Raw genomic sequence first — 24,213 nt, 5'->3', positions numbered from 1 at the left:
TGATTTTTAAACGTCACAATTCTTAAAAAGTCACGTGACTTTTTCCACCAATCAACAATCAGTGTTGTAAATCTGTATTAAAAAGTCAGGTGTGTTGTTTAACCCTAATTTTTGCTTTAGGAATTTTGGAATTATGCCTAAGAAGGTGAGATTTAATTACGCTTAATGAATAGTGTGAACGTATAATAAGTCATTACAAATATTTTATAACAGAGTTTTAATACTCTGGTGCGATTTTTCGCACCCGATTGTCGGCGTTCATGCAGGGGTGTAACATAAGTCATTCGTTGCCATGTCAGTGTGGAGATCTGCTAAACATCTTTCGCCGTTAAACGACTAATATAAACATGTCAGATGTATTAAACGATTGCGATGTACGAAGTGATTTTCATATTTTTTTGGTTTGTTTATAGGAAACCATGAAAAGTAAACCGGACAAAAACAAAGCTGAGAATGAGCCTGAGGTGAGTTAATACATTTTGTTTTGCGATACTCTTTATGTGTCATTAGTACCCTACATTATTCATGTATGTAGCCAACTTGTAACTGTATTTTCATATGCTAATTTACGCTTTTTTTTATCAAGTCTCTCGATACGGATGTGTTTCGCACACAATTATTTTGACAGGTGTTAATATGTAACACCATTTTATTAAATGGTTCGTTTATGACAATATTATTTTACTACTTGAAGCCAAATAGATCTCTGAGAATTCGTGTTGTTTTTTCAAAAAATATAAATACCGTGCTTCATTGCATCTCAATATTTATTTTCTGAAAATAAAAGTGTGTTTTTACCATTCGAAATTACACTCTCGAAACTGTATTAACTCTTTTTTTCTGTTTTAAATGCTTTGAATTATTATGTGTTGTACTATAACAATGATATTTCTTCTTATTTATAAATATTTTACCTTATTTTTTAGTAGAATTATTTATGCAAATATTTTATTAAGTATTTATTTATTTTTATCTATATTTATAGTATAGATATTAAATATACATAATAACTTCTATGTCCTGGCTAGCTAAAAAAATTAGAACAATTTATACCAATATTTATTATACTACAGCAAATCTCTCATAAGTAGTACATGCATTCTTCACTAAGTTTTTTAAATTGTAAGCAATTGTACTGAGTATGCGTTTAAGAAAAAAAAACTGATAAAATCAAAATAGATAAAGGTGTCAGACGAGGGGACACAATAATGGCTGGTTGGAAGAAATTGCCATTTGGCAATAAGCCCGCCAATGTACAAATAACATTATGTACAAAAAGTTAAATAAATAAAAATAACGCCAAAGCTCTTTACACTAGCCTTGGAGGATGTATTTAAAACCCTAAATTGGGAGAATAAGGGTGTAAAGACTGATGGCATGTACTTGAGTCACCTCAGATTCGCAGATGACATAGTAGTCATTAGTAAAGACATGAATGAACTAGGCGAAATGATTATGGAACTTCATGAGGCTTCAAAAAGGATTGGTTTGGAAATGAATATTCATAAAACAAAGATGAGTCCAACAAGGAGAGACATTTTCATTATCAATAATAAAATCGAAGTGGTTGATTAATACATCTTGGACACGAAGTCAAACTTGGTAAAGATAACCAGGCATTGGAGTTGCCAAGAAGAATAGGGCTGAATTGGGCTGCTTTCGGCAAACTAAAACATATTTTTGAAAATAAATAAGCCCGTGTATGTTCAAAAGGACAAGTCTATGAATCGTGTATATTACTGGTGACGACATGCAGACTAGAAACCATGTCTATAACACAGAAAAGTAGCCAGAAACTAAAATGCACGCATCGATCCATGGAAAAACAGATGCTCGATGTATGTCTAAGAGACAGAATAAGAAATGAAGAAATAAGGCACCGAACCGGAGTCGTGGATATCATGGATCGTGTAGCAAAATTAAAATGGCAGTGGGCAGGACACTTGGCGAGGCAAAATTATGGCTGGTGGACATCGAGAATAATAAAATGGAGACCATGGGCAAACAAAAGAAGTGTTGGAAGGCCACAGAAAAGATGGGTCAATGAAATTGCCTCGTTAGCCGATAAAACATCGATGATGAAATCGGGTGATAGGAAGGCATGGAGACGTTTGGAAGAGGCCTTTATCTAGCAGTGGAGAAAATAAGGCTGAAGAAGAAGAAGAAAGAAGATGTGTTTAAGATACATTATTTTTTTAAAATCATCATACATCAACCCTGATGATGGAAGTTCTTCTGAAGGAAGAAATTAAAAATAATACATTTTATGTATCGTTTTAGCATCGCTATGATTTTTTAATGTTTTGTAATTACTCCTCCTGTAACCTTGTTTACCTTGTTTACCTTGTTTAAGAAAACATGTTTTATATCCAATTTCTTGTAGCACTAAACTTCCTCATTCCCAATTAAGAAAGAATTTCTATTCTACATTAATTGTTATAAAATAAAATTTGAATCGTTATTATGTATCTTGGTATTATTATTATAATATTTTACTGTCTTTGGTTTAAATCCTAGTAAATGAAGCTATTTGTGGAGACAAATCAGTTGATTATTTTAAAATAGGCCATGGTCAACAATATCATAAAGTAAACATACAAAAGTGCTGGTTCAAGTGGCCACTTTAAACACTGTGTAAGATTAATTATTCTGCCTATATTTTTTATTATCTCTGGTAAAAATCCTGATAGTGGAAAATGAGAGATTAGTCTGCCTGTCATGGCTTAGGTTAGGTTAGGTTAGGTTAGGTTAGGTTAGGTTAGTGGAAAATGAGAGATTAGTCTGCCTGTCATGGCTTAGGTTTCGGGTTTAATTATATTCCTTGGACCGGTATATGTACCATAAAACTTACCTACATATATCTACATATCCTACATAGGATATAAGTGATTGCAGCATATAAGTGATCGTTCATACATATAAACGATCACTTATATGCTGCAATTGGAATGTCAGTGCAGTGACCGATGCACTATTGGATGCGTTTGAGGTTATGATTGTTGTGTATTTATAACGTTTCTAACTTAAAACTATTATTTGTGAAAAATTTAATATAATTTATGTGCTTCATATTACACATTCAGTTGTTATTTAAATATTTGTATGCAATTGAATTCCTTTCATGTTACTGTGTACAATATAAATGCTCTACCTACTTGTGTCATGTCATACAAACAAATATTAAAATATTTGCGCATTGGTCTGTGAATATTTGTGAAATATTTGTGTGTTGAATCACTTTTAAATTTACTTACAATTTCAAATGGTTTCCTAGCACTGTCTGGTAAGAATCAAAACAGAATTTTTCATAATATTTTCTATTAGTGAAATGTGATAGCCCTTATTTATTTATTTGTTTTATTTTACACACTCACAAGTTAAATAAAACTCAACCTAAATATTTGATGAAAATAATGCTGAAATACACTTAATTATACACTTCTAACCATAATTTTACAAGGTTTATTTATATTCTATGCAGTGTAGAATGTTTTACCGATCAGTTTTTCTTGTTCAATTTTTGTAAGTTGAAATCAAACAAATTTAACAAAAAACATTGATTTAAGTTAATGATTTTCACATCACTTTTCCCAGAAAACATAAAATACAATCAGGTAAACAGTACATAATATTTTATAATTTAGTTACTTTTCAACTGAGTAAATAAAATGAGTACTTTCAAACTTGTATTTTTTCTAATTTGATATTTGACTTCTGAAGAATTCGTCTTGCCTTTAGTGACTATAAAATTTCTTATTATTATTTCTTCTACCACAACTGACCAGAAGGCCCAATTACAGTGGTGAATCACAGCATACAATACCAAGACTTGAGAAAAAATCACATTTAAAAAAATATTTTGTTCTCCCTGGGAACCGAACCTGTAACCTTCTGTGTGTGAGTCAAGCGCCTTAGCTATTACACTCAGAGGCCATAGGTAAATAACCGAGATATGCCGTAATTACTGTACAATGCGGTACGCACCAGTGTAAGCGCAAATAAGGATATTATGATGATTACTTAGTTTGAAAATGACCCCAAGTTGAAATATTCTTGTCGATACCTATATATTACATACAAATATTTATTTTTACTACATGACAATAAAAAATCGAATACAGTAAAACTATTATCCGGAATAATGCGTGCTAGATTTTATTGCTTTTGAAATAATATAGCGAATTGGAATCACATTAAAATTTTACTTCAACATGTCCAGCAAAGTTAATTGCACAATTAAATTGAAATAAAAAACATCTCCATTCTTTATTTCCTGATAAAGACCCGGGTATTTGGCAATCCGGATGACTGGAGTTCTACTGTAGCTGATTTTTTTATCTTGTTTTTCATAGCCAATATTCATTTTTGATTAACTTTAATACTCTATAAAAAAACATGTGTGTGGGACAGAGGTAAATGATCAATAATCGGCTTGTTATCATCTTGTGTCCCTGAGTTGTCCGTACTATAACAATCACACATCTCATTCACATTTTATTATGCCTGCATCGCATACTGCATGCAATCATTTATGCAAATAGATTATACCTCCATACGTGGATTTGTATTGTCACTATTGTTATCCTTCGCTGAGCTGCCATAATGACAAATGTCTTAGACTTTGAATTTTGATGCGAAATTAGAATTCTCTTCACTTTGTACTGTATTGACGGGCTTTTTTTAGATGTACATAAATCATCTTAAAACTTTGCTTGAAATATTAACTATGCAAAAACAGGTTGTGCTTTGGAACCTGTAATTTTTAGTTTGGATATTTAGTAATTTTAAACAAAGTACCTATTCATGACAACTGAAATCTTTCTCAATTTCTGAAAATATTTTCAAAGTTTTTTTAATTAAAAGTATTTATTTCATTATTCAGCTTTGAGTAACTTATCATTATTGATGAATTATATAGCTCCATTTTCATAATATACCCTAAGGCCGTATTACAAAGTGATTCTATGAATAGTAATTTTAATTTGACTTGGTATTTATACTTCAAGTAAAACTTTTTACTAAAACAATTTATTTTGTCACCACATGTTATGGATTTATTTAACCTATTCCTTGCTTTCAAAATTGACATTATATTATTAGTTAAAACACTTGTTTTGTTAGTGACCGTGAATTTATTACCGCTATATTTGATGAATACTTAAGCCACGAACCTTTTTGATAATAAATTACTCACATATTATGTGAGCACCGCATAATTGTGCTGTGATCGGCACAGTCGTATGTGAGCACAGCGGTGAATGAGTTAAATGATTAAAGAAACAGGCAGGTTTTGAGAAACATCACTTCACTCTCACAGTTTTGCGTGTTTTACGAATTTTGTGCTCCGGTTGTGTACTGGTGTAATATCTTTTTCTATCGCCATAGACATAGCTGATCCAAGCGTAAGATGTCTGTCGGCTAATTCATCTGGAATGCATAGTACTTTTAGGTATTCTGGAGCAGAGTTATGCAGTGATTTACACCCCGGAAAACGTAGCCAGTACACTTATCAACATAGTGGGGTGATATGATTGAACTTCGGGATTCCGAAAATAAGTATCATTGGGGCGTTTAATACAGACTAGGTTAATCATCCTCTTCCTTACCCTTGTATATTCGCATCTAGTGGTGCAAATGCGCGGCATTTAATGAAAGAGTGTATTTTTATTTTTGCCCAATACGGAAATAATAATAGTAAAGTTATTTCTGTTACTAAATAAACATTAAAATATAGTTTAAAATTCGTATTTAACATGGCAACCATTAGCGTTTTCAGATCCAAACCCTAAAAATAATGCCTGTGTGTCAAATGTTATGTATTATTTTACAAAACATTATTTTTATGGTCCAAGAAGTTAATAACATTTTAGTGAACATTTTTTCCCACAGATGCCTCTAGTAGATAGTGGAAAAAACAAAATAAAGTTGAGCCTGTAATTCTAAGGTTTGCGCCCTCGCTATAAATAAAAACTGCTTTCACATACAATATTGTCACGTATTTTTCTAAATAGGTATGCTTAATTTATTATTCAGAAAAAAATATCAGTTAAGTGTGTGAACTTATATGATTTCACATAAACCAGGTTGTGATCATGTGGCTAGTGTTCAAACCCCGCTTTACCACGACTTGATTCTCATTTTCTAATAGTGAGTTATTTACAACTCGTTGAAAATGGCCCCAAAAATTGAAATATTTGGGTAGATCTTCTTCTTCTTAGTTTTTTTGGCTTTTTTCACCCCTAACTGGGGTGTTCTAGCCAGTGTCAAGTTTAAGATATCTTATTGAAATATTTACACATGTGTTAGTACTATACATACTAGTAAGTGAGTTAGTATTTATATTACATACACTTTACATACTATATAACTTATTTACAACTTAATTCCATTTATAACTACATATTTACATAAAATTTTAAATATTTGTTTATTGGGTGGGTACAAGATTTTGGAGAGGTCAGATAGGAACTCAGGATAACAATCATTTATGGGGCATCCAAAGAAAACATGATTCAGATCTTCCTTCTCATGCTGACATTCGCACATGGCAGAGTCCCGGACATGGATTTTAAACAAATGAGAACTATTGCAACAATGTCCAATGTGCATTCTGCATATAGAAGATGTGTCAATTTTTTTCAGAATCACTTTGGAGAACCAAGGCTTTTCTGTTACATTTGGTTTCAATTGGAAAAGGTGTCTTCCCTTGGCTTGGGAGGAGGCTACCCAATATTCTTGCCATGTGTGAAGTTGCTTCTCCTTTGTCATAACGAGGAGATCACCTAGTGGTAGAAAATTACTATAGGCAGGATCCCCGGAATGGACCGCCTCCTTTGCCAACTCGTCCACCCTCTCGTTGCCGGGAATACCACAATGGCTAGGGATCCAAGACATAAAAATGCTATTATTGGATGCCTCTGATAAAGAAAGAAGAAATCGAGTTTCCACGCAGAGTTCGTCCTCGGGATATGAGGATGGGGGGGATTTGATTTTTTGTAAGGCACTCAGGGAATCCGACAGGATAAGAATCTTGCTATATTGTGAGCTTAAAGCGTATTTGACAGCTTCCCGGATTGCGATACATTCCGCTGTAAATACGAATGCATTCTTGTGCAATTTGTACAACTTTTGAAAGTCGTCGACTTCACAATATATGGCCGCACCCGTGTGGGTTGGCGAATCTGACCGAGATCCATCAGTGTAGATAATTCTCCAACCTATCCATCTTGACGACCGAATACGGTTGAATGTACACCAGGGCTATAGGTGGCTTTCAACTCCAAATGTGAGTTCAATATTTGGGGCGTATATAGAAACTTTAAATGGAAAACGATAAAGGGAAAGAAGGTCTTTAGGGTTAATGTTAAATTCAAAAGATTTGTAAAAATTAAAGCTGTTGACAAGTAAAGGGAGCGGTTTATGGGTCATATCATAAGATCGCAAATATTCCTTCTCCAAAATAAAAAAAACATGCGTAGCTCCTTGATTATAAATTATAAATAAAATAATTATTTTCAATGTATAAAGATGTGAAAAACTGTTTTTTATTTTTTTTTCTTCATAATCTTGGATATCTACGCGGTATTTTGAAAAAAAACTTCTGTATTATAATACTCGTAAAACCAATATAGTATCTATTTAATCCATTAATTGGATTGTATTGACGAATAAAATTATATCTGTTACTTTTCTATTTAATTATACGTCATAGACTATTATAAAATATTGTATTGGAAAATTAAAATTAATATTTAAAAAAAGTTTTTATCAGTTTGTGAATGTCAGTAGGCAGTAGTCATAGAACGAAAGGTAACGTACTTAAACAAGTCTGAATAAACATGCGTTTTCACAAAAAAATGTTTTATTTCTTATCTGAAATAATCGGCTCCGTAGCGGTCATAAATTTCCGATAAATTTTATCAGTATTACAAATTTTCACGATTCATAAACACTCGCAAGGCTGTTGCTGATCGCTGTACGCTTGTAGTATGCCGTATGAACGTAGTTATGCAGAAAGCAGCCATAGAAAAGTGAAACTGAGATAGTAGCACTTTTGTGAAAAGGGCGAATAATCAAATCTACACAACAGTTTGAATGTTTTTGTCTTCGACAAATGATAAACAATGAATACATTATTTTTTTTATAAACAAGAACCTAATTATGTAGTTGACCAGTTTTAATAATTTTTAAAGTACCGTAAAATTTTTGTAGTGCTGTGGGTGTTTTCTGCGAATTGAGAAATGCCGTTTTTGTGACTGACACTATTTTCAGAAGGTGATTATTACAGTTTTTTGTATGAAAGCGGTCTGGCTGTTTTTAGCAGAACATAGAATTGACCCCATTGCACTTGATAACACAAAAATCTCATTTTTATTTTTATTTTGTTGTGGACTGGCTGCTTTCTGCGTAACTACGTTCGTATCGTCTGCCATTCAACCCCGCGATGGTCGCAATACCTAATGAGACAAGAAGGCCCCTTTCACACATGCCACGCCATGCCAATCCACCCGGCCCAGTAAGTTTACCGGGTACATCCTACAAACGCTTACAAAATGTATCAACTTTTGTAGGGTGAACCCGTAAAATTACCGGGCCGGGTGGATTGGCGTGGCATGTGTGAAAAGGGCCGAACGGTCGCAATGTATCTGGGAGATGCACTCTTTATTCGCGTTCTCATCTTACTTAAAATAAATTTATTAAATAAAAACACATTCAATTATAGTTTTTACTGTTTATTATATAGTTTTTTTTTTAATAATTAAGAAAAAATAGAAAATGTTACGATTTCTAATAAACACTAGTTTTTTTTTCTTATTGTTTTAAGCTTATCTGCACCTATGACGTCATGAAAATTCACCTCATAAATAAGAACAAAGTTTTTTTTTCAGTACATACGACACTACGGTACTTTCTTTCTTGACCGAATAAATTAGAATTCTCCGCTAGCCTCTTCGTTTGAATGTATTGAGAGAGAATTTGAGGTTTATTTTTTTTGTGTCTTTACGTAAGAAAATTTATGTTTTTGTAGTTTTTTTATCAGAATAACATCTGAAAACCAATTTTCTGCTCTGCTTTTTTGCCCTGTATTTTTAATCGGGGAAACTAGTCTCCTTACTACATCAATAAGTTTATTTATTACTGAAAGTATAAGGCCTGTTTGGTTGAGTTGCCAGCTGTATCTCCAAAGCATAAGTGTAAAATAGTTTGGCTTTGGCATCGACTGTATATTTTAATGCCATATTTATTGGGTTTAGAAGGTATACTGACGCTGGACACCTCCCACGGAAACCTTCCATTTTTTCGTTTAACCTTGTAATTTTTGTTGGCTATCCTAAAAATAATGTTATAAGGAAGATGATTTTATCAGAAATGAGTTATAATATATATATATATTTTAAATAAATAAATTAAACATAATGATGACGTACTAACACTAACAGTCTGTAGCACTAACTATGCACAACACTCTTTCCTCTATCGTTCTTGCTCTGACTATAATGCTTTTTTTTTCATCTATAGATATATTTAATATTCCCCTTAATTTATTTTAAAATAAATTAAGACTCATTATTTCTGGCTGCGATACGATCCCACTTACTATTTAATGATGCTCACACTTACACTCACCTGAACATTTACTCCCACACTAATACACATGAACACACAACACACCCGTGTTTATGTGTATTTGTATGAGAGTAGCGAAAGGGTTTTGTTGTAACACAATTTAATAATATGTATGATTCTTATGTAGAAACTTTGCTGGTCTGTCTTTAAACCGTATTTTTTTCAATGTTATTATATCATTGTCGACTGTTTGTTTCTTTAAAATAAATAGTATGACGTATGACCTGAACAGTCGCAGTGTTACAGTCACAGAACAAACTTGAATATATCTTTAATTTCTTTCAATAAAAAAAATGTCTTGAAAACACAAATATGCAGTCCATGAAAAATATCATTTAATTAAAAAACATATCAAAAACCGAATTCACAAAATATAACACGAATGGTCGCAATGTGTCTCACAGAATTTTACACTAAAAAGATCGTCGTGCGCTCGCTATATGATTTCAAATTTCTGACTAACAGGAGCATTACCTAAACTTAGGAAGGTATGGGTGGGGGCGATATTGTCGCGTGAAGGATGAATGAGCGACAGCGAAAAAAAATTGCCTTGTGTCTAATAGACATATTGCGATCATCGGAGGGTTAATCGATAACTTAAGCTAGGGTTTCCTAGGACAGCGGTGCCCGTATCTTAACGGCCGTAGTGAACGGTGATGCGGTGGACTGCCGTCGTAACGGTGCCGAGAGAGTGGTTTCCTATGAAAACGGTGTTATCAACACCGTTTAACACTGTTTTCCTAGGAAACCACACTCTAGTCACCGTTAAAACGGCAGTCCACTGCATCACCGTTCACTACGGCCGTTAAGATACGGGCACCGCTGTCCTAGGAAACCCTAGCTTTTGCGTTGTTAAAATATTATGTAGTTACGATTATGCATAGTCTCAATATTATATAAATAATTTCAAAGCTAAAAAACGTGTTTTTGCTATATGCGGATCTGAAAAGAGGCCACCAAGACCTTTAAAACCGTTCCAGGTAAAGCTAGGGTTTCCTAGGACAGCGGTGCCCCTATTTTAACGGCCGTAGTGAACGGTGATGCAGTGGACAGCCGTCGTAACGGTGACTAGAGTGTGGTTTTCTAGGAAAACGGTGTTATCAACACCATTTAACACCGTTTTCCTAGGAAACCACTCTCTAGTCGACGTTACGACGGCTGTCTACTGCATCACTGTTCACTACGGCCGTTAAAATACGGGCACCGCTGTCCTAGGAAACCCTAGCTTAAGTGAATTTTAATCCACTGGCTCAAATTTCGTTTTTTATTTTATTCAAATTCAAAAACCAAAAATAGACATACCTACTTAACTTAAAATGTGATTATAATTATCATTATTTTACTATCTACACCCAATGGTGCTTAGGGTACTGCATTGGTATTGTAATTGTACTGTATCAGGATAATTTTTATTACATGGATAATAATGTCATATGTTTTTTTTTTCAAATAGGAGTTGCTTATTTTTTGCCTCGCTTATTATCCACAAGGCTTACATTTACTGCAAAAAGTTTGTTCCTTCTAACTACTCTAATTATAGTGTGAGGATCTGTTGGGATAATCGGCTGTGGCCTTGTTAAGAAACTTCTCCGCATTTGCTTAAGGAAGAGGGAAAAAAGGCCACTGCTTCAGGTCCCAGTCCAGGGACAGTGAAATACTGCAATGAAGAATCACCTTTAAAACAATTATTTCACGTGACCTGGCCTGGCCTGCCAATGTAAACATGTTGAATACAAAACATTTCAATCTCGTTGTATTTTTTTTAGCCAATACAAATAAAGGTCTGTTGTACGCTTTAGATCAAATGCAAGGACTATAAAACACTGTGGTGGGAAAACACCTTTAGAAATCGTTGTTTTTTGTCGAGACCTTGTTGAGAATCGAATCTGGGCCCCGATTACAACGGGCAATGAACACGTGTCTTTAATTTTATCTACAAAGTAAAATTAAGTTTTCTGTATGAAAAATAGAATATGTTTACAATTTTTTTTCTAAAAATGTTCAATTACCGGCTACCGACGAAGATACTTCGAATTTTTATACAAATATACACACTTTCGTACATAAATGTCGATATTAGTTTATACCGTCTCAGTATATACCGATGAAGATAGCCGTTCATAATCGCGGCCCTGGGACCTCTTGCGTAGTATCCGGAATTGCCCCAAATATTTATTTAAATTTAAAAAAAACTATTTTTTATTACAAAATCTGGCCTTTTGCAGTAATTAGGTGTCTTAAACAGACATACCAGAAAATGTCATGTATACCTGTGTATATGTTTTGTACTGTTTGCTTTTTCCTATTAGGAACAGTGCATACATTTAATTTATTTTGAATCATAATGTGAAGATACGCTGAGTAGATCATAGTTGTTTAGTTGTTTGTTTACATAAATTGTGTAACAATAGTATGCGTTACGTTATGCGCACGTGACATTAGCAGTGTTGTGAATAGTTGTCACAGAAAGGAGAATGTAAACTTGAACATGTCCGTGGGAAGACAGCCAAGTGCCGAATTAGCTCGGACATCGCACACTGGACACTGGGTCCTGGGTCGCACTAACGTATCAGCAAATTTCTGGCTTAAATCAAAGTTTGCCAGCGTTTACGAAAGCAAAACTCTCTAGGGAGAAAACAAACGAAACTGATAGGTCCTTATATTAAAATAATTTGAATGTAATAAATCACTTATTTAAAGATTGATTGATTTGGTGTTTATTTTGTAGAACTCCATATTTAAACTTATAATATTAGAAATCAAACACTGATTTGAGTCTACTGAGCATTTTATTTTATTTTGCCTTGTTAGGGCATTTTCAAACGAATGTCACAATTGTCACGAAATTTTTGTTTTTATATTTTTTATATTTGTAAAAATAAAATAAAGTGTTCAGTAGACTCAAATCGGTGTTTGATTTATTTCTAATATTATAAGTTCACTTATTTAAACTCGACTTCTAACATTTTTTATGTACCAAATTACAGAAGTCTCTCGTTTTAGCGGATAAACAAATTTAGGTTTCCAAACATTATCGAAATGCGATCTCCTTTCGTGATAGTAAATGTCACGTAACTCCCCGAATCAATTACCCTCAGAGTAATAATTCTCTAGAGAAGCCCTTAAGCTCCATTGCGTAGAACAAAAGCGTTCCAAATTTTTGGTTTAGTTTTTAGTTTAACGACAGACGTGTAACGGATGGTTTCGGTTTGTGCACTTCTCCACTCAAGTACCTACGGCCCGTTGTAATGATGTAATCTGCTCACTTTGTGGTCAACAATCATAGAATGGATTTTCTCCATATGGGCGACTCTATTAGCCATAGGCCTGTTATTAGGTTATTACTCTAAACAATTACCGTCTTTTACGTCTAAAATTCTACATTTCTCTCTTTATTTTTCTCTTTTAATTCGATCGACTATTTTTAATAATTTTATTGAATTATTTTCCAACAATTTCTCACGAGTGTATGGTCTTTATCGGTATTTTTGTCAATTTTTCGACCATTTGCCGAAACTTCTACATTGGAAATTTGCGCCACGAATGGCTATGTAATATTTCGATTGGCAGCTGCCAATTTTGGTGGTATTAAGCATAATCAGTAAAAAAATATGAAATAATGTGTGTATTACAATAAATAGTTTTGAAAATACGGATGTCAGTCAATAAAACAGAAAGCCAAATTTATTCAAGTATATTGTTTCAGGGTAGGTACCAATGGCGTGTCTTTTGTTATTCTGGAATCATATACGAATTTGAGAAAATTTATGATATTAAAAAATCTTGCAAGGTTGCTGAAGTAAAATATCTTTATAGCAAGTAGATAAATTTAATAAAACGCTCTCACTTAGAAGGTTGTAAAATTTCTTACCCATCAATACCAAATGCTCACTCGAACAAGCATTACTACTACCCATTCTAGATTACGTAGATGTTGCCATGATGATTTAAGCTGTGAGCAAATCTGTGAGATAAACAACTTAGGGAACATGACCACATTTCGGATTATCGTAGGCAACTGAAATGGCTCAAAATTAGACAGCGGAGAGATTATCACTCTCTGTCTTTTCTGTTCACTGTACTTCGTAGTCCTAACGCACCTATATGCCTCCGTGAAAATTTTCAACGCTGATCAGTTCATGGTTTACCTTTTCGTTCTAATTCCCAAAGCACCCTCTTATATCCACAATTTCTTTTTTTTCATAAAGTGTCCATGCGGCTCGGCTGTGGAATCATCTCCCATCCACTATCAAAGATGTTTCTACAGTATCTGTGTTTAAATTACGTTTGAAAAAACATCTCCTTTCTCTTCCGTAATCTATCCTCCCTTCCTCTTTATTCCCTTTTTTCCCATCAAAAGATAGTATTGATTTTAGGTAATTTATATACAAACACAGTTATTTATATTTTTGTGTATCTTAAGCTTTTTATTTTATTTTCTATTGAATACGTTTTGTAACTAAAATTAAATAATTATTACTTTAATTTTATTGGTTAGTTGGAATAAATTACCATTTGGAATTAAGCCCGCTAATGTACATTTTACATTATGTACAAAAAGTTAAATACTACAATTGAAAAATTTAGTACAATTGTATCCCTATTCGTAGAACGATATTTTCGTGGTAACCTGCTCTTTGACTGTCTCATCCATGTTGTTTTATCGTTTTATTTTTATTTGTCACAAATGATCAATTATGCGCAATATTATGATAGCCAGCGCTCTGATCTTAAATGGATTTTGACAAATGTATCGATAGTCGATAGTCGATAAAAGCGATTATTATTTATTATTTCGAATTTTCCGTACCGAAACTGTAAAATAATATTTGTTCGTGATTTGGGCCCCGATTTGCTTACTTTGCGTCTTGCAACACTCATAAAATTTATCGTCGGTCCAGGTTTATACGGTGCAATGATGTATGTGCCGGCACTATCCCTCGGATTGTAAGACTAAGAACTATGCCCACGCGGCATCGCGACCCCGAATAGTGCGATATTGACGAACAACTAACTTGGACAGGGTCGTGTGGAAGCTTCGTGAAGGATTGCGCAACGCAGAGAAGGCGAGACCAAGAAGCGAACTAACACCCTCGGAACTTGTCGATGAATGCGGAAGAAGTAAATATTATATGTGTGCATTTATTTTGCTTTTTTCAAATAACGCTTGACGCTTTCAATTTTTAATTCAGAATCTTGTTTGCAAAATGGTGTTATGTAAGTCTTGCGCAAATCGTATTTTTTTCCGAAACATCAGTAAAAATCTTCTCGCTAAATTTAGTAGGTACCTATGTTTTTAAGACGAGACTAAGGTCAGAATAAATTTCGTGTTTTTTTTGGTGAAAATGTAACTCGGTAAAATTTTGTTGGAAATGAGGGAGTTAACTTGCCATGTTATATTATGTAATTTGATTGCTTGTAGATTTTTAAAGTTATTAAACTATTTTCCTCAAAGACAGGAATATGTGAAACAAATATTTAAAATATCGTTTTTCACGGGTTCAATTACGATGACATCACGATTCGCTTTTTTTTTAGCTATGGTGTTTCGTGATGTAATTCGGCGTTGTAATTATACCTATTGGCCTTCTTTGTGATGCAATAAATAAATAAATGACACTCTGAATTGACGTAAGAAGTTTGATTTCTAATGTTTATTGTTCATTTTTTAAAAGTTGTCTCTCATTCTGCGTGTAAACTAACGTACTTAAAATTAGAAAATCTAATTGTACAATATTATTTATGATCTTTATTCATCAATACTTTCCCCTCTATCATATCATCATCATCCCCCTTTCCGCACCCAGTGGTGCATAGGGCACTGAATTAGTAAGCCAAATGCGGCGTAGTTCAGTCATCCGTTACGTGAAGGTAAGATGATATGTCGTACGCGTCACGTGCTAGTCCAGTAGCAATGGAATATTGCAATTAGAAAAACCTTTAAAAATAAATAATTCACGTCCAGGAATCGAACCCAAGACCTCAAGAACAGTAGGTAAACACGTCAACCAACACATAACGAGGCGGACTTATCTCTACTCGATTTTCTTATTAATAGCAACCACCGAGTCGAAACCACTCCTTCAGGGTTCTGGTTCTATTTTACACACAAAACTGTATTCTTTATCCGCCTGGACACATATTTTTTCCTCATTATACTATCATTCAAATTCTACTTCGTTCTCCTAAGCTTTCAATCCACCATATCCGTCTGAAATTTCTTTCCCTCCTTTTATTACTTAAAAACTCGACGCCGGTAAAACCCGTACTGGTGATAGCCATAAACTTGTAAAAAAAATATTTATAAACTAATTTCACGTTATAATGTTGGACGCAAAATTCATTATAGCAGTGAGCAATACTCTGTTAAATCTGGCAGACTTATTTCCAATGTTTATGGTGAACTCATAATAAATACAATGATGACGATATTCCCTGGCTACAGATCCACGAAAGTGACAGGACTCCTTTGATGACGTCTCCCATTCCAAAATACCCAATGTAATATTCACAACACCAGTATTATTTTCAGAAATATTTAGCAATACCCGCATAAATATTTATTACCTACTAAAATGTATCTCTGAGAGTAATTTGTTTTCCCAAAATATAAGTCTTATGTATATGAATTCACTTTTTTCTTGAATTTATTTATATTTTTGTATTCCAATAATTGGCGAAACGGTGTTTTGCTGTTTAGACTTATGATTTGTATTTGTACTAATTTATAAGTTTTTTTACAAGCATATAGTTTTTTTTATGTAGGCAATAAGATGATGCCTTTCTTTAATGAATGTTTATAGTTTTTTCTGTATTTTTTATTGTAATTTTAATTTATTGTTATGTTCGTAATTCATGATATAAAAATAAAACGATTAATTAAAACGTTGAAAAAATGGAAAATAAATTTGATAAATTTTCATTTACACATCATTATCGCGTAACGGTTTTCGAAGTAATGGATTTTTCCCTCCCTCTCATTTTGTAAGCTGCAAATGGCTGTAACGATAAATTAACTACAGATACTTTTGAAGGTGAATCGTTAATCGCTGTTTTTTGAAAATACTCGCATAATATATATATATTTGAACGTAGTATTATTGACTACCTAACAAACCAACTTACCCCTTTCAATTCAGGAATATTAGTTTTATATCAGGTTGTAAAATACCTATTCTCGATCCAACATAAGATCGACCTGTGTCCGCGCATGCCTCCGCCTCCTCCCTCTCTACTGAATTTACACATTTAATCCCGATCAAGCAATTAAATTAAATCAAATCATTAATTTGATTTCTATTTTGATTTTAATTACCTACTCACAATCAAAAATATGGTAGCAATTTATAAATTTAATGATGGTGATAAAAAATATGGTTATAGTATTAGAATTTAAATATTACGTTTTATGTGGCATCAGATTTATCAAATCGGTTAAGGAATGATCCATAATTGAAAATATCATCATTGCCATTAAAAAAAAAATATATTTCTCAAATGACCCACTTGAGACACCGAAAGCTAATGAATCATCATTATTGTCCTCGAGTTCATCAGCAATATGATCATATATTCATTTTTTTTTTCTCAATATCCATTATGGGCCTTATTTATTAGATTTCCTTATACCAGATTTATATTAAGAAATAACTATACCCAGTTTAACTATTTATAACCGATAGAAAAAAAAGCTTACTTATAAAAATATTTATTACCCAGAGTAACGATTCACAGGTTATTTCATGCTATTTTTTTTAAACAGTCAACACTGATATGTGCGCGTGCGTAGTAACTTTTATAACAACACAAACAAACGTCAAACTCAAATCGAGACTACTGTAGTGTAAGCGATGGAGAGAGCCGTTAGAAAAATTAGGAAGAAGAGGAGAAGTTAAAAACTAATTCTATAGTTTATTCGTATTTCTTTTTTTATCACAATTAATTTAAACACCAACAAACATATGACATTTCAGATATTATTTAAACAAATAATTAAAAATAACTTAAATCGCATTAAGAAGGTCGCAGGACTTCGAAATTGTTTAAAATTTTAAAAAAAAAACTGATAAACTATCCATTTTGACTACCGAAAAATATGACTTTTGACAGATCGAGTGCTTATTCCAGCGTTATACCACATAATGTGCAGGTATACGTTTCTATAGTCGCTATCTCAGATTCAAACCGAGTTTAACTCTATGCGAGGTTTATAAGTAATACTTTTTGCTATACCATCAATATTCTATCACTATTCTCAAGCTTAACTTTATACCCAATTTATAAGTAAGGCCCTTAATGTCTAACAAAATTATTCCAATGGTCTGGTGTAACTCTTTCGATACCTTCCTGCATAAGTGTTTTCACATCACTTATATCGAAAGTGGTATTGTTAACTTTTACGTGGTGTTTTTCCATCGACCACACCAATTTAATTTGGTATAATTCGCAATGATAGGGGGGTAATAGACACAGTTTTATTTGCTTCGCTTGCAGTGACATCAACCACATACTTGTCATATCGCACCTTCGGTGCAACAAAGTCACAATTCAGGACACTTTTTTTTGTTACGTCTTTTATTATCATTTTTTAAATAATTCAGAATAAGCTTTTAACGTGACACTATAGCAAAAACAATGGGCTATGTATAGCGTGTGAGCTCGCCAATATATGACGGTAAAAAATTTATTGTCTTTGAATTTCCTAGAGTTTTAACCATCGAAAAAAAATAAGATTGCAAATAAAATCAACAGACAATGGAAATTAGATGTGTATTATTTTAATAGATTGTTTATAACAGAAAAATACATAGAGAAATTAGCATTTTTATTTTTTGTAATAAAAACAGTCTAGTAAATTCGAATAAATAAAAATACGCTTTATATTAACAATATTAATTAAAATGCAAAAATAACATTGAATACTTGAAAAATAAATATTACTGAGTGTTACAAACATAATTTAAAAAACGGATAGCGATTAAAAGTAAAAACTATCTTTAGTTTAATTCTTATAGCGATAAATACATAAACATTATAAAACAGGAATTATACAAATACAAAAATAATATTGTAACTAGGCGGCTACCTACACGGTTAAATTTCGAAACACCACGCAATTTCTTATCTCGGCTACGCTATGTAAAATGAAAAAAAATATTTAAATTAATAATTTCATCACGTCATGAAGTCGCCCCTGGGTAGCGCCTGCTAACGTCAATCAACAAAAATATCCTCGTTTTAATTACAATATTTCGGCTACGCCATGAATCTCTTTTTTTAAATAATTTCTCACGTCACAAAGTCGCCCCTGGGTAGCGCCTGCTAACGTCAATCAACAAAAACATCCTCGTTTTTATAACAATATTTCGGCTACGCCATGAATTTCTTATAAAAAATGTCAAAACGTCACAAAGCCACTCTCTGAGTGTCGCTACTGACATCATTTACAAAAACATAATTATTTGTGCTTTTTTCAGGTACGCAATATTTTTTTTTAATACACCTACCTAACCGATAAAATACTATTAGTAATTAAACCAAGGTGTGCTTTAAAGTTCCGTATGGCCAAATAATATTATTTATTATTAGAATATTATTGACATGTAGTTCAAGCATTGCTGCATTCACGTTGCTTTACTTCTGAGAGCTCAACTGCTATGTTTTTCTATGGTTATGTTAATGTCATCTGTCATGTATTGGCGAGCTCACAGGCTATACTTACGCCAAAACAATTTATTTCATCAAGATTTAAAACCTATTGCAAATAGAAATCCAGTAATAAGGCAATAAATGTGAAAAAATAAATAAAAGTCCTCTCCTGTAAAATAAAAAAATGAGCTGTTGTGACTTTGTTGCACCGAAGGTGCGATATGTTCCCCTGTGCGAGCTGACAACCCGCAAAAACTCTGCTTTGATCATTGTTGCGCCTTTCATCATTAAAAAAATAAATTATAGTACTAAGTGCTCGCATTATTTACATTAAATACATTTAGATTTACTCTGTTTCATCATCCATCGCTACTATCCGTGACCCTGTTATGGGTCCTGTCAGATATACAGATCTGGTGGCTTCCAAAAAGAATTTCAAGGCTTTTTAAAAGTTTAAAATCATTTCGGCGAATTGATCATGTCCAATCAATTTAATTCCAGTCAGTGAAGAATTCACATCCCTCTTTTCTTAATCCAATGAAGTGCATATGCTGTACTTCTGGATTTCCTTCTTTCAGCACAAAGATGCTAAGGCTATCGGATTACAGAGAGCTCCTTCGGGCAGCTTTTCTCGTTAGGCAAAGAGCAATTTTTGCCGTGTATGTGGACACCGCCAAGGAGACTTATGTCCTCAGATGCGGTGTGCGGTATTTATTATTTAACTTTTTGTACATAATGTTATTTGTACATTGGCAGGCTTATTGCCAAATGGCAATTTCTTCCAACTAACCAATAAAATAAAAGTTTTATTTTTATAATTCAAGTTACAGAACATATTCAATAGAAAAAAAAAGATTAAAAAGTTAAAAATATATAAAAATAGAAATAAACGTATTTGTTTATAAATTACCTTAAATCAAAACTATTACTCAATGGGAAAAAGGAAAAAAGAGGAAAGAGGAAAAAGGAAAGGAGGAGAGATTAAGGAAGAGAAAGGAGATGTTTCTTCAGACGCGATTTAAACAGAGATAATGTAGTGGGCAAGCTGTTTCGTCTTCCAAATATTCCTTAATACCAAAGTAACATTTATCTATTAAGAACACCTTTAACACGAGAAAATTTTTGATAAATTGATTTCCTCTTTTTTTAGAAGTTTATTAAATATTTTAACGGCCATGCGTATGAATGACTCTTTGAATAAATGACTTTTTCACCAATGGAATTTTTAATTTTCTTTTATTCCCAGTATCGTGACTATTTTCCGTTTTGCAAAAATATTCTGATCTTGATTTTACATCAAGACAAAGTTCCATGATATAATACCCGTTAATGTTAATAAATTTAGTCTAATAAAAATTAAGCTTGGTAATCAGCATTTAGCATTTTCCCAATGCATCTTTTAAAAATTATATATAGTGTAGTGTGTGAACAGTGCTTTAATTAAGATTTGAAGACGATCTACTCGTACTTTCCCTAGTGCAATATTTTGGCTCCCAACCGGATGTTGCCATTTCAATTGGGTCACGCAATATCCTTTCGGACGAGGAGGGTCTCGTGGCTCTAGATCATCCATCGACCCATCGTGTCCACACAAGGATCTAGAGGTCAACTCTGGGGTCATTGTGGACCATATACTCGTGTAGTAAGTAGGTATAGAGATATCTCGCAGGGGAAATTAAATTGCGCCGTATTTGAACGTGGGCCCCGATTACAATGGGAAGTTAACACAGCTATCTTCAACTGTTTATTTATATAATATACGGCCTGAGCCGATTACAACAGTTACATGAAGAAACATAAATACAAAAAACTGAACAAAAAAACGTAAAACTAAGCAAAGACAAACAAGGGCAATACAACAATGGCATAGAATATATTCATAAAAACGAAAGACATTAAGACTTCGAACTAAACCATGCCAATCCATCTTTATCTAAGACTGTTTTAGTGGCGAAGAGATCTACGAAAAGCCGGGAGATCTATCCCAAAGAATTCCAAGTTGTGTGACGAATTGACTAATCTACACATTCTGGACATTGGGGCATAAAACTATAAATAAAACATTTTACTATGTTTTTTTTTTATGTCTAATACCTTTTTTATTTTTCTATGTATTGATTACTGTTTCTTGTGTATATATATTTTACTGGCTTAGAACGGGGTAAATAACCCTTGTTAGATAGTCAAAGCAACGTTGTATAAATGTATAATTTTATGTACTAGGCGTGTTCAGAAAATAACAGGAATTTTCAGATTCCGCGGGTTTGGAGAGTCCAATTGTAATTTTTTTTAAATTATGTTATATATGCCCCTGAAGTATGCTAAAATTTTCAGCTGTTCATTGTTTTTTTTAAAATTTTTAAAAAATATATGTTAGGACCCCTGTATTTGTAGCCTTACGTGTCATGTACAAGGCTAAGGTACTCGGAAAAATCGTTTTTGTTTGTCTTGGAAATGGGATGTTCGATCACTGATTTTGGTTTATTACCTTTATGAGTGCATGTTTATTGTTTACTTTGTATGTGGCAGTCGCTTAGGTTAGACGTGTTTTTATTAGCTCGGCGATTTTCGTTTGTTAAAAAAAATGTAACACCTAGTATAACCTTTTTAATATTAAATATAAAAGAAAGTCAATGTCGTATTTTTCGCAAATCCGTCGTTCTACGATCACGACAAATTGTACAGCACATTGACATTTCAATTTAGGCAGTTTACAGCGTTGCCTTACTGATTCATACACCATCCAATAACTCGTTTCATCTTTGTGAATATCAGATGGAGGAGTCAAAGCCATCAAACCATTTTTTAAACTATATTGGCTATGTATCTAATCCGTAGCATCACAAAATCATTTGTATTATTTGTTCTAGGTAATTTTATGGTCATTTTTGTTGTGTCAAGTTAGATACACCATGCTTTAAGATTGAACCGTGCTTTTAAGAATAATATAGGAATAACTAATAAGTAAGTACTCTCAATATAAAATTGCTATTAAGAAATGGATAGTGGAGGTGGGTTGCGCACGGATCGATGAGTGGATCAAGCCAAATAGGTAAAATGTGTGTACTGGTGATAAAATTTGTTCTATTGGTCTGTATAAATTGGTTATGTTTTTGATGATTATTTTAGTTCATATTCATTTTATTTATACTTTTACATTGTTTGTATTCTTTTTTTTATCCAGTATAATGTTTCCTCACTGGGGTGTCCCGTGCCGAGGGAAACATTTTACAAAATGTGAAACATGCCTAAGAGTAGCTATTTAACAAAGTTAACATAATAAATAATAAAAAACTAAAATAATCATAAAAAACATTACCAATATATATAGACCAATAGAACAAATTTCATAAACAGTACACACATTTAACCTATTTGGCTTGATCCACTTATCGATCCGTGTGCAACCCACCTCCACTATCCATTTTTAATAGCAATTTTATATTGTGAGAACTTACTTATTGTCCTTATGGATAATGGAAGTAGATTGTACACTTTGTTATTGTTTATTATGTTAATGATAATTATGTTGATTAGATGAATTACGTATTTTTATTATTATGTTAACTTTGTTAAATAACTAATTTAAGTCATGTTTCACATTTTGTAAAATGTTTCCCTCGGCATGGGACACCCCAATGAGGGAACATTATTATGTATAAAAAATAGAATACAAAAATGTAAAAGCATAAATAAATAAATAAACTGCTTAAACCACGGGGGCTATGACAATCAGAAGATACAAAAGTTATGACTTCACTATGCCGTTATAGTTGAAGATAAATTCTTCCTAGCGATTACGAAGATACACTATCGAAGTACTTCGATAGCTATCAAGGGGACCTGTACCTTTTGGTATACATATAAGCGATAAATTATGGCTGTAATTTCAATTTTTATTCCTTTCATTATTTTATTATTCCCTTCCCGCACTTAGTGGTTCATAGGGCACTGCATTGATATACCAATCGCAGGCTATCTTGATCATTTTTGTAACTGATGATCAGTCTTATGCTTCAGGTGCCAGTCCAGGTACTATGAAATATTCTAATGTAAAAACACATTTTTAAACAAATATTTCGTGTTAGCCATATCGGGAATAGAATCCGAAACCTCTCACATGGTAGGCAAACGTGCTGACCACTACACCACGAGGTCTACACAAAAGCCTATTTAAAATACGAAATAGAAATAAGTTAATTTTAATTTAAAATTGACAGGGGAGTAAATTTTGACGATTAAGACAGCAGTGATAATACCGTCTAGCGATTAAGATTGAAAATTTGGGATAGTTACAGCGCATGCGTCGGATCATTTAAGATTTCAGTTTACGTGCGCATGCGCCGCGCGCTGTTATTTTCATCGATAGCCATTCATCCATCTTCCTGAAAACGCGTATCGACATGTCGGTTGACCCAGCTTCGTAATACCGATAGCGATAGTGAAAACGTTTAGTATACCGTCTCGAAACATACCGATGAAGATAACGTTTGTAATCGCCCCCCTGGGCCCGTATTACAATGGGAAGTTAGCATTTATCTTCCATTTTATCTACAAAGTAAAATTAAGTTTTCTGTATGAAAAATATAACATGTGTACATTTTTTTTCTAAGCACGTTCAACTATAGTTACTTTTCAACTTTAAATTTGCTTACAAATATATACATTTTCGTACATAAATTTAGATTTTTCTTTATACCGTCTCGATATGTACCGATGAAGATAGTGCAAGGGCTACTCTGTATCACTCAACTTGCAAAAAAGTGATCTGAATTTGGTGCAACAGAGAGGGAATTTTTTTTGCGGGGGGATATTGAAGTTTAGGCGTTTACGAGGCTTATGACCTGTATTTTTTTATTTTAAATCTAAATAATTTCTTAGGGAAGAAATCCAGCTGTCTACAAATATTTTAGATTACTCAAAACATTGTCGATTGA

At 33.0% G+C, this 24,213-nt stretch overlaps 1 protein-coding gene across 1 annotated transcript in view; it reads left to right on the top strand.

Moving 5' to 3' along the window:
* The first annotated feature begins 34 nt into the window (after positions 1-34).
* Positions 35-24,213, top strand: part of wrd (Protein phosphatase regulatory B subunit well-rounded) — a 140,176-nt gene continuing 115,997 nt past the window's right edge. Inside the window, exons 1-2 of the mRNA XM_088242964.1 lie at positions 35-145; positions 414-464. Coding sequence (XP_088099090.1) covers positions 134-145; positions 414-464 — 63 coding nt within the window. The 5' untranslated portion in view covers positions 35-133. The remainder of the gene's footprint in view (positions 146-413; positions 465-24,213) is intronic.

This window comes from Micrasema longulum, unplaced genomic scaffold, assembly GCF_059751315.1.
Source record: "Micrasema longulum isolate JH-2025_06_02 unplaced genomic scaffold, ASM5975131v1 h1tg000178l, whole genome shotgun sequence".
NCBI lineage: Eukaryota > Metazoa > Arthropoda > Insecta > Trichoptera > Brachycentridae > Micrasema > Micrasema longulum.
The sequence above is the reverse complement of the archived record's forward strand: the minus strand, read 5'-3'. Positions and strand labels throughout refer to the sequence as shown.